General features: G+C 47.7%; 1 protein-coding gene across 1 annotated transcript in view; it reads left to right on the top strand.

The window, feature by feature from the left end:
* The first annotated feature begins 1,590 nt into the window (after positions 1-1,590).
* LAMA1 (laminin subunit alpha 1) overlaps positions 1,591-12,358 on the top strand; it is a 176,895-nt gene continuing 166,127 nt past the window's right edge. The window contains exon 1 of the mRNA XM_033178301.1: positions 1,591-1,797. Within this exon, the coding sequence (XP_033034192.1) occupies positions 1,722-1,797 (76 nt within the window). The 5' untranslated portion in view covers positions 1,591-1,721. The remainder of the gene's footprint in view (positions 1,798-12,358) is intronic.

Genomic DNA, 12,358 nt, shown 5'->3' with positions numbered 1-12,358 from the left:
GAGACAGAGTTTTGCTCTGTTGCCCAGGCTGGAGTGCAGTGGCATGATCTCTGCTCACTATACCCTCCACTTCCCAGGTTCAAGCGATTCTCCTGCTTCAGCTTCCTGAGTAGGTGGGATTACACGCGCACACCACCACCCCGGCTAATTTTTGTATTTTTAGTAGAGATGGGGTTTTGCCATGTTAGCGAGGCTAGTCTTGAACTCCTGACCTCAGGTGATCCACCTGCCTCGGCCTCACAAAGGGTTGGGATTACAGGTGCCCGCCACCACGCCTGGCCTGGATATTCTCCTGCTCACCACAGAGCCACAGGAAGGTGATTCTCAGAAAGTAAGTGGGAATGTAGTTACACCATCCCACAGATGTTCTGTACAACAGAGAGGCTAGGAAATTTCTATTAAAAATGTTCTCTAAGGGCCGGGCGCGGTGGCTCAAGCCTGTAATCCCAGCACTTTGGGAGGCCGAGATGGGCGGATCACGAGGTCAGGAGATCGAGACCATCCTGGCTAATACGGTGAAACCCTGTCTCTACTTAAAAATACAAAAAAAAACTAGCCGGGCGACGAGGCGGGCGCCTGTAGTCCCAGCTACTCTGGAGGCTGAGGCAGGAGAATGGCGTAAACCCGGGAGGCGGAGCTTGCAGTGAGCTGAGATCCGGCCACTGCACTCCAGCCTGGGTGGCAGAGCGAGACTCCGTCTCAAAAAAAAAAAAAAAATGTTCTCTAAGAAATGTTGTCCTGCCTCAGCCTCTCGAGTAGCTGTGACTGCAGGCGCCCGCCACCACGCCTGGCTAATTTTCTTATTTTTTTTTTTTTTTTAGTAGAGACGGGGTTTCACCACGTTGGCCAGGCTGGTTTTGAACTCCTGACCTCAAGTGATCCACCCACCTTGGCCTCCCAAAGTGCTGGAATTACAGGCATAAGCCACTGCGCCCAGCCAATACTTTTGATAGACAAAAAGAAAGAAAAAAAAACCAGAGGAAATTAAAAATTCTTTAACGGAGACCAGACATAGTTTAAACATAATAATAATTATTATTATAATAACAAAGCAGTTGAAATCGCGTGTCAGGAGCGCTTCCTCTTTCTCCAGCGGTGAGGGTATGTAATCATAATAATTAAGTCCAAGGGCCCTTGCCTTCTTTAGGCAAACAAAGTGGGGAACAAGTTGCAACTGATTTTCAGAACAAATCCTCAAGTCCTCTGCCCACGGCGGAGAGGGCAGCGGGTCGGCCGAGCCTGGGTGGCGTCCCGAGGGTTCGCCTCTTGCCCAGCTCCCAGCAGGGGCGCGTGGGTCCTGGCCCGGGGACTGCAGGGCCGCGGCGGGGCGGGCAGGGTCAGCAGGGCACATACTTTCTCGGAATCCACCCTCCCGAGCCCCCACAGCCCAGTTTCTCCTACCCTCAGCCCACCTTCTCCGCCCACCTCCTATCCGGAGCCTGGGCGGCGGCCGCGGTCAGCAGACCTCCCCTACCAGGGGTCCGCGTGCGCGGGATCCCGGCGGCCAAGCAGGGCGCCCCGGGAGGAGGGGTCTGGGCGGCTGGGCCAGGCCGGGCGGGGCGGGGCGCAGCCGGGGGGGTGTGTCCGAGGGCGGCTGGAGGGAGGGGCTGCCGGGACGCCAAGGGCTGCGGGGCCGCGGCAGCTCAGACTCGCGTCCCGCGGAGCTTTTCAGGCGGGCGCGCGGCTTTCTCCCCAGACCCACCGAGCGGCGAAGAGGCGAGATGCGCGGCGGCGGCGGCGCGTGGGGCGTGCTCCTGGCCTCGCTGCTGTGGGTAGCCGCGCGGTGCCAGCAGAGAGGTGAGCTCGGCCCGGGTCCCTGGATCCTCGGGTCCCTGTCCCCCACAGGCGCGCGGGCGGGGGCGGCCGCGGACAAAGCCCGTCGCGTTGGGGCTGCTGGAGACCGGGCGCGCATCCTGGTCCACCTCGGACTGGGGGCTTCTGACACGTGGGTCTCCCGCACCGGCCGGGGAGGGCGGGTTGGGGACGCCGCTCCTGGGGGAGGCTGCCCGCTCTTCGCAAGCTTGGGCTTTAACCTCCTCGGGCTTCGGGGGTCGTCCAGCCTCGCCTCTGGCTTTTGCGGAACTTAGTGACCCAGGAGCGCCATCTACGCGAGCAGTACTGGGGGTGGCGGGAGCGGGGCGCCTGGGGGTGCTTTCAGTGCCCCGGCTGCGCGGGCAGGGGTGGCGGGGCTGCTGGCCGGGCGCGGGGAATGAATGGGCAAAGAGCTCCTCCGAATCGCCCTCATTGTCCGGCTGCGCAAGCTGGGTCGCCGCGGTCGGGGAAGGGCGGATTCCTCGGGGCCACTCGCTGCTGGGCGGGCTAGTGGGGAGAGACGCGGCGAGAAGCGCGCCCCTCGCCAGCGGCCCCGGGCAGGGGGACCCGCAGGCGGCCTTCAGGGCACTGATGCGCCTTCCCGACCCTCGCTCTTTGTGCAATCGGCGAAGTGGCCAAACCCGCTCATTCCTCGCGCAGGTTTGACCGTGGGCGCGCCAGGGCGAGGGACTGGCGGAGAAGGGAGCACCTTGCATGCGTGTTGCAAGGATTGAGAAGAGAAACTCAAAGCGAATTTTCACTTTCTGTTTTTGCGTGCGGGAGGGAGGGAGAGAGAGAGAGAGAGAGAGAGAGAGAGAGGAGAGAGAGAGAGAGAGAGAGAAAGGAGAGAATTCTTTTCCCTTTGGGGGGCAAACCCAGTCCCCACGCCACCCCTAGAGCTGTCTTCGCAACGTGGCTTCGTGTTGGCTAGGCAGTCACAAATATTTGTTGAAAACATCTTAAAGCATGCAGCACATGATAATGGCCGTATTCCCACAAATACAAACTTCATTGAAAAAAAAAAAGTACAGGTAAAAAGTAATGGGCGGAATTCGCAGTGCCCTCGTGGGAAACGTGTGTTTGGGCATTGTGCTGAGTTTTGAGCTCTGCAGAAACGCGACCATCTCATTCATTCAGGCATTCATGATGGAAGCACTGGACCGGAGCTGGAAATGCAGCTTTGAATAGCTGCAAGTCTGCTGCGCGGAGCCGGGCTGGGAAGAGGGAATTAACATAGTTATCAGCCAGAAGAAAGGAGCCTTTAGGGAGGGAGAGGAGCCTTAGAGGACTTCGAGCGGACTCCTGTCTATCAGGCTGCTGAAAGTGAACAAGTCCCAGTTTCCCATAGGGTAGAGAAAGCAGCTTGCCTCAGCTTATTGTTCCCTGAAATTGAAAGTCTGAAGGTTGTCCTGGCCCCTCGGGGTTCGGCACTTGGCCTGCCGGTTATGAGTGGTGTTTGGGGAAAATGGGACCTCATGGGGCTTTCCTGCTTTGAGATGCTGCGGAAAACCTCCCAGGGCAGGAGCCCTTTCATATTTCATATCGCATTCCCTGTTTGCCTTCTGAACCCCACCAACCCTCACCCTTCCTCACGAGCCTCCTTGAGAAGTTTTGATTTTTTTTTTTTTTTTTTGAGATGGAGTCTCACTGTCGCTAGGCTGCAGGCTGGAGTGCAGTGGCGCCATCTCTGCTCACTGCAACCTCCCCTTCCTGGGTTCAAGCGATTCTTTTGCCTCAGCCTCCCGAGTAGCTGGGACTACAGGCGTGTGCCACCACGCCCAGCTATTATTTATTTATTTTTTTGTATTTTTAGTAGAGACAGGGTTTCACCATATTGGCCAGAGTGGTCTCGAACTCCTGACCTCGTGATCCGCCCGCCTCGGCCTCCCAAAGTGCTGGGATTACAGGAGTGAGCCACCGCATGCGGCCGATTTTTTTTTTTTTAATAGAAACGATTTTGTGCCCAGTGAATAGCATGAATGATTAATAAACTTGTGTGTTTTGGTGATAATACAATAATCCTGACCTGCAAATCACCTGCTAGTTAGCTGTCTGGTGTTATTTTTTAAAATAACTTATTCTCTATTGACATTCAGATTGTTAGACGTTCCCTATCATTTCTGTAGTCTCGCTGGGTTACCTGACAACTTATAGTATATGACCTGATGGCTCACTTTCTTTTGAAATATAATCAGTTTCAAGTGAGCTCCTCCTAAGTATTGAATAGGAGGTATTGTGTTTGTAAAAATAATGTGTTAAATTCATGGCTGGCAAATCACATGAAATTATGGTAGCTTCATCACTTTTGCTGGAAACCATCCCCTCTTTTTTTCTGAATAAAATAGACAATTCCAAGTACAGAAAAAAATCTACAAGTAAAAGAAAATTCGCTTCATTCTCATATATGACATAGTATTCAAATTTAGCAAGTATGTGCTCCACTGTAAAGTATGCAAGCCTGAATGCATTTCAAAAGTGCATTTTTCTTTTCTGTTGCTGTATTCTCTAACTAAGGGCCCATGAAAAATATTGATTGTAGCAGTCGGAAACAAGAGTATGTGTAATAGAACCATCACTGCCCACCTCCTACATAGCCTGGACTTTACTCCATTCTTTTTTTCCCTCTTTTTTTCCAGACATTAAATATGAAGCCTACACCTGTAGTTAATCTAGTGTGATTGAGAATTCAAATGCAACAAGAATATTAGAATAAATACATATACTGATCTTCAGTGTCTTGTGCCACTGCTTTATAATTGCACTGCTTTTTAAACTCATATCATAAAATGTTTCTGGGACCATTTATTTCAGGGTAATGATCCTTGAAACACCCTACCGTTTTATACTAATTCATTCATGAAATCCTATGGATAGTCATTTTCATGTACAGTAAATTGTTATGGGGAAATAACACAAGCTCTATCTTTAAGCTTCAGGTGTTTAATTCTGTGGCTTTACTAGCTATGGCAAATTGGGGACATAACCTGTGCTTTAGTTTCACCATCTGTAAAATGGGAATAATAATGGTGCCTATCTGGAAGGGATGTTAATGATTAAATGAAATAATGTGAGAAAAGTTCTTAGACCAGTACCTAGTACAGGGTTAACCCCCAACAAGCAAGTTTATCTATATTCATCACTATTACTATTTTATAAAGAACTATATGTTTTTAAACTGTATTCTCCAAAATGCCTGATTGTTTAGAAATTTGGAGTTTGGATTTGGAATCAAATAGTCTTGGGCTCAAATGCCAGACCTGTCACTATGATTAGCTACGGCCATGGCTAAGTTTCTTAACTTCTCTGAATGTCAGCTTTCTGTCTATAAAATGGATAGCGTTGATATGATTAAATAATATGTGAAAAATATTAGCATGGTGTAGGGCGTGTCCAGTACTCAGTGCATGATGGTTATTACTGTTATGCCTATTGTACTTGCTCATCATCCTGGACATCCTGTCTCTTTCATTGCTGAAATCCGTTTGGTCATTAAGACTTGTTGATTTTACCTCCTGAAAATCTGTGCAGTCTCTTTCCCCTCACTGCTGGCTAGGCTTAGGAATTGTTTGTTTTTCTCAGGTTGTTTGTTTTTCTCAGGATATAGTGTGATGGTTCACCCAGCAGGCCAGCAGCCTCACCTGTTCTCCTTCCTCAGCAGTGCCATCACTGCGATGTTTCTAGAAACACCATCTCGATAACCGCTCCTACTCTTGTTTAAAATTCTTTCTATTTCTCACCGTTTCTTTACCAAATTACTAAATGTTCCCCAACGTGACTTACTTTCCTTCCTTTGTGTTTAAGCAAGTAGTCTTCTTCCAAGGTGTGCCCTTTTCACTCCACATCCCTCTCCTGGGCCCACCCTCTGGGTTTAGATTATGTGCCCCAAACCCCTCACTTTATAAGATGCACAAAATGACAGTGTCCTGCTGCATCACATTGTGAGTAAAGCGAGGAGGCTGGGACTCCAGCTGCTCAGCTGTCTCAGAGCTGAGAGGCATTATCTGGAACACGCCTACACCTATTTGTAGCTAACCAGTGTTTCCTGGGACATGTGCTATTTAGTGCTGGACACGTCTTTCATTTGGGTTCTAAAGAACCCTGGAAAATCTTCCCAGCTCTCTCTCTGCTGAAGTATTTGTTAGACCACTTTCCCTGCACTCCCAGGGCTTTCCCTACTCGATGCTATTGTCTTGCCTGTCATGGGGCCAATAATTGGCTTGCTTATCTGTCTCACCGTCTCTCTCGGGCTTCTCAAGGATAGGCACTGCTTTATTCGTATCTGCCGGTTCATTGCTTTACAGTGTTTCTAGCAGTTAATAGCCACTTCTTGTTGCTGAGCTGAGTTGAAATGAACATCTTTATTTAGGAATCAAGTAACTTTAAAAATATTTTGAATAGCTGGGCGCGGTGGCTCACGCCTCTAATCCCAGCACTTTGGGAAGCTGAGGCAGGTGGGTCACCTGAGGTCAGGAGTTCAAGACCAGACTGACCACCATGGAGAAACCCCGTCTCTACTAAAAATACAAAATTAGCCGGGCATGGTGGCGGGTGCCTGTAATCCCAGCTACTCGGGAGGCTGAGGCGGGAGAATCACTTGAACCCTGGAGGCAGAGGTTGCAGTGAGCTGAGATTGTGCCATTGCACTCCAGCCTGGGCAACAAGAGCGAAGCTCCGTCTCAAAAAAAAAAAAATATATATATATATATATATACACACACACATATATATACACACACATATATATATACACACACATATATGTGTATATATATTTATTTTGAATAGATAGTCCATATTTATGGTACAGAATGCAAAAGGTACTATAGATAGAAAAAAAGTTAAGACTTGGCTTTTTTACTCTCTTTTGAGGTAACCACTAGCTTTAGTTTTTCGGGTAAGCTTCTAAAGATGTTTCTTCAGGTAACTTTTAAAAGCAAGCTACATCATAAAACCCACTTCTTCTCTAATAGTGTAAGAGGAGCATCAGTGATTTTCTGAGGAAACATGGATGCATGGAACAGTATCCCTCTGTCCACTGCCCTCCCCTCATACTAACTTCTTTATTAGACCTTGTGCAGGATATTAACACGTCATTTAGTAAATGTATATACTTGCAACTTTTTCACCTTGCAACTTGTCCTTCCAAGTAGGGCTTTGACAGAAAGGTATTGTTAGAGCAGTGTTTCCTAGATCTTTCGGAGTTTAAAAAATTGATTGATTTCATGGCATTGTACTACTTCTAAAAGTATTGTTTACTATAGTATTAATAAGCTATTTTTAAGCCATAGAGAATTTTAAAAAATATATTTTAGAACTTTGTGATGTATGATATAGAGAAGTTGAGTTTGAGAACAATTCTATTACACGTTAAGGGTAAGTTAATGTATTGACCAATAGGTATGACTTATTACTGGAACACTATGGCAGGTATAGAAAATCTTTATTTAAAAAAATTTCTAATGAGTAAGTTAAGTCTGTACCTTGAATATAAAAATTAATTGAGAGCAACTGGACAGAACTCTGGAACTTAGACCTTAGCTGAAATTTTTCGTTACATTCCTCAGGAATGTTTGGATGAACCAGATAAACTATCATCTCCTAAGAATGGTGTGTGTAGTTATTTACAAGTTTGCAAATAATTCTTTCACTTGTTTTAGTTCTAAAATATCAATATGCGTCCATGGACAATAGAATAAACCAAGGCATTGCAAAATTAATGAGGAGAAAAAACCCTTCATAGAAGTAATTTAGTTAAGGTCATGAACTTTGCTTCTGTTGGAACATGTCTGTCTGGGAACTATTTCAGCATAAAACACCACACGATAGCGATAGCGATAGCGGGGTTCATTGTATTTTCACCCCCCTTTATGCTGGGGGTGACAGTGCCCAGGGGAACCATTTGATAATAAATAGCACAGAGTCTTCCCACTTGTGTCTTTGTTTTCTCAAGGCTGGCTCAGGAGAGCTTTCTTTGGGTTAACTTGTTCCTCATCTTGCTTGAGGGCAAGAGGCAGACAATGGAGGCAGTGAGATTCCGAATCAGCTTGGGTGGATAACATTCTTGCCTAGGTAAGCTTTTATCTCGAAGTGTTCATTCAGAAATGGTGATGGAGAAATACCACTGCGAAATCACCAGTGCGATTTCAGTGTGTGTGCACATTTTTTTTAAAATCAACCATTTGAAGTTTGAATGTCTTCATTCCAGAAGTTATCTTTGAAGTCTGATCTGCTGGCCCAGCAGGCCAGCAGGCAGTGTAACTGACATTCTTGTGCCAGAGAACCTCCTGTATTGCTGGTGGGAATGTCAAATTTAGATCAGTGAGTATTTATGGAAAGTGCCATCTTTTCTCATTCCCAAAAGTATTTCCTGCATCTTGTTCCATTGCTCCATAGTTTGCTGCCAGAACCTCAGGAGGTTCTCTATGACAATAGCAGCGTTAAAGAAGATGCTTAAATTTAGCAGATGATTTTTAGTTAAAAGAGAACAATTAGAAGTGGGGGGCGGGGAGGGAAAAAAAACCCTCACACCACAGTGTTGATTATGATACACCATGCTTTTTTCTTTGTTTTTCCTTTGGCACGGAGTCTCACTCTGTTGCCCAGGCTGGAGTACAGTGGCTCAATCTCTGCTCACTGCGACCTCTGCCTCCCAGTTCAAGCAATTCTCCTGCCTCAGCCATGTTGGTCAGGATGGTCTAGGTCTCCTGACCTCGTGATCCACCCACCTCGGCCTCCCCAAGTGCTGGGATTACAGGCGTAAGCCACTGCGCCCGGGCAGCCGGCTGCTTTTTATCGGGTCTCTGATGCTAGCCTGTGTCCTTTCGTTTCATCTAGGCCCACACTGCAGTTACAGTAACCCCGCCAAAATACCGCCGTCATAATGTGCTCCCTCAGCTTCTGCCCACCTGCTGTGGCCCTCTGTGATCCCTCCAAGTTCGGTCACAGCTATCCTGCCCTTCTCCACCCCTTTCTGTAGCTGAACTATTAGCTTCCATTGCAGGGGTCTCCTTCCTGTCTAACCTCACGTGGCATATTGACTTGCAGCTGTGTGATTTGGTTACGTGACTCTCTCACCCGAAATGTACTCCCATTTCTCACTGAAAACCTCACCTGACAACTCATGCACAGGCTGCACCATACCTTGATGTGATGGCCTGTTTCAACTGTCTCACTTCTGAATATGCATTGTATTTTGCGATAAATTGGGGTTCCCACCCAGCCAGAGTTGCCATCGGCTCCTCCTTTGAATGGCTGGTCCAGAATGCCATAAGCCAGTGTCAAAAAGAAGGGACATACCTGTTTCGAAGATCAAAACCTTAGCTCCCAGCATTTCTTTGAATACACAGACAACTCCGGGGGTGGGGGGGGTGGGGCTCTAGTGTTAAAACCTGGGTCATTAGTAGCAGGAGGACAGTAACACCGAGGAACTCCCCACAGGTAGTCAAGTTGCCTGAGCAACCATAAAGCCATTCCCCGGACTCTGGATAACAAACCCAGCCCTGGCCCGCCTCTGGGTATGAGGTCCTTCAGCCTCTTAGACTTTGTATCATCTAATCAAATGGATTGCAGTTCATTTGATCTGGGTAGGAACCAAAATCTGTGCTTCAGCAAACCTTTTCCCATTTTGTATCCAGAGGCACAAGGACCTTTTCAGTTGGTCTTCAAGCAGACCCTTTGGATTTCTGGTTTAAATGGTTGTTTGCAGAGCTCTTCCTGCCACTGCTTGCTTTCCGTCCTTGCTGCTGTGTCCTGTGGTGGGCTGGTACTCTTTCCCCGCCCCTCAAAAGCCACAGTTTGTCTCTTCAGCCCTTTTACCTGAATCTCCAACTCTACCATTTTTACCTTTACTTTAGTACAAAATGAGTTTTTTTCTTCTCTTTGCAGCTTCACTCCTGGCTTCACGGGCATACTTTTCATTCTAGAAGTTTGGAATGGGGAGAGTTGGAGATAATGCATCCACATACGAATGCTTTTGGAAGCTCCCAGTGTTTTTCTTTAAAAGGGAGTCAGCTTTTTTTCTTTTTTTTCTTTTTTGAGACAGGGTCTCGCTGTGTCACCCAGGCTGGAGGGCAGTGGCATAATCTCAGCTCACTGCAACCTCTCCTTCGCGGGTGCAAGCGATTCTCTTGCCTCAGCCTCCTGAGTAGCTGGGAGTGACCTGTCACCACACCCAGCTAATTTTTGTATTTTTAGTAGAGACAGAGTTTCACCGTGTTGGCCAGGCTGGTCTTGAACTCCTGACCTCAAGTGATCCGCCCACCTCAGTCTCCCGAAGTGCTGGGATTACAGGTATGAGCCACCATGCCTGGCTGGGAGTTAGCATTTTATTTTTTATATTTATTTATTATTATTATTAATATTTTTGAGATGGAGTCTTGCTCCGTCGCCCAGGCTGGAGTGCAGTGGCACGATCTCGGCTTACTGCAAACTCTGCCTCCCGGGTTCACGCCATTCTCCTGCCTCAGCCTCTTGAGTAACTGGGACTATAGGCACATGCCGTCACACCTGGCTAATTCTTGTATTTTTAGTAGAGACAGGGTTTCACGATGTTGGTCAGGGTTGTCTCGAACTCCTGACCTTGTGATCTGCCTGCCTTGGCCTCCCAAAGTGCTGGGATTACAGGCGTGAGCCACGAGAGTTAGCATTTTAGAGTTAACACCTCATTGGAGAGGAGTATAGTATTTCCTTGTAGGAGTATTGTCATTTCTATTCCGTTTTTAAATTTTTTTTCATGCACTTGCTCATTCATTGATGCACTCATTCATCCATGCACTGAAGACACTTTGGGACTTCCACTCTTCCAGGCCCTGGGTCAAGGATGTTCAGTTAGTGTGTCTGGAGAGCCCTGTTCTTGGCTTCCTTCCTCACTGGGAATCCAGGGCACTTCTTGACTTTCTTGGTGTATTTGTTTTTGAAGTCCAGGGAACTGAAAAGTGCGTATATCAAAAGGAGTTTTCTGGCCAGGTGTGGTGGCTCACGCCTGTAATCCCAGCACTTTGGGAGGCCGAGGCGGGCAGATCACGAGGTCAAGAGCTCAAGACCGTCATGGCCAACATGGTGAAACCCCGTCTCTACTAAAAATACAAAGATTAGCTGGGAGTGGTGGTGTGCGCCTGTAGTCCCAGCTACTTGGGAGGCTGAGGCAAGAGAATTGCTTGAACCTGGGAGGTGGAGGTTGCAGTGAGCTGAGATTGCGCCTTTGCACTCCAGCCTGGTGACAGAGCGAGGCTCTGTCTCAAACAAAAAATAAAAGAAGTGCTTCCCAGGTGATTCCACTGTGCAACCAGGGTTGAGAACCACTCAGTTAACATCACAAACTTTGTAGGTGAATGCAGTTTACGCAGCAATGCAAGGAGACAGGATCTGCCACCACCCCTTGCTTTGTCTGTAGGGTGGAAGTTGGGACATTGATCCCGTCCTGCCCACCGCAGCCCACAAGCCAGTGCTCTGTACATAACAGATGGGGAATACTCGGGTCCCAACGGACTCTCCTCACTTCATGTCTATTTCCTGATATTCTCACGGCTCTGTGAAGTGGGGATAACAACACTCACACATCTCAGAGCTGTGAGCAATCTGTGCACTTAGAGATCACGTTGGATCAGTGACGTGGCTCAGGGAAAGCCGGTTTCTTCTATGTCCCCGTTGTCCTTTGTATAGCGTTTTTCACTTGGAAAGGTCTCACCCGATGCATCATTGTTGCACTTGTGTTTAAAGGGGCTTCCCCACAGTCCAGTCTTGCTTTGCTGACTTGGTCATTCACCAAGACCCTTCTTTCTTTGAAAAATACTCTTGATCATGTATGACATTTACAGTCCTCAAGTTTTCGGATAAAGTCTCGTGTTGCAGAATTGAGTGTTGATTGATCTGGTGTTGCACTGAATTGTTCATTCTTTAATGAATTCATCCAAAAGTTAGTAAGTGTCTTCCATATTCAGACGTTATTCTGTGCTGCAACCCTTCTTTCTCAATGCCTTTACATGGACGTGTCACAGGAGCCTTTTCTCTGGGATTATCTGGGTCACCCCCTTTCTCCCCTGAAGCAACCTGCTGATCTCCTCTTGCACTGTCTCATGTCTGGTGACTCCAGGGTCTGGCTGTCTTTATTCACCGACTGCTCCGGTACTCTGCTGCTTATTTATTTATTTATTTATTTAGATGAAGTCTCACTCTGTTGCCCAAGCTCGAGTGCAGAGGTGCTGTCTCAGCTCACTGCAACCTCTGCCTCCCAGGTTCAAGTGATTCTCCCACCTCAGCCTCCCAAGTAGCTGGATTACAAGCACCAGCCATCATGCCTGGCTAATTTTTGTATTTTTGTAGAGATGGAGTTTCACCATGTTGGCCAGGCTGGTCTTGAGAACTCCTGACCTCAGGTGATCCACCTGCCTTGGCCTCCCAGAGTGCTGGGCTTACAGGTGTGAGCCAGTGTGCCTGGCCTGCTCTTGTCTTTAATTGATCATTCATTATGCACTTGCTTTTCTGGCTTCCTTCAGAAGTTTTCATCAATATTTGGCTTGTTATTTCTCTTCCACCCAACAAAACAAGA

The sequence above is a fragment of the Trachypithecus francoisi genome, unplaced genomic scaffold (assembly GCF_009764315.1).
Source record: "Trachypithecus francoisi isolate TF-2019V2 unplaced genomic scaffold, Tfra_2.0 Lachesis_group19, whole genome shotgun sequence".
Taxonomy (NCBI): domain Eukaryota; kingdom Metazoa; phylum Chordata; class Mammalia; order Primates; family Cercopithecidae; genus Trachypithecus; species Trachypithecus francoisi.
The sequence above is the reverse complement of the archived record's forward strand: the minus strand, read 5'-3'. Positions and strand labels throughout refer to the sequence as shown.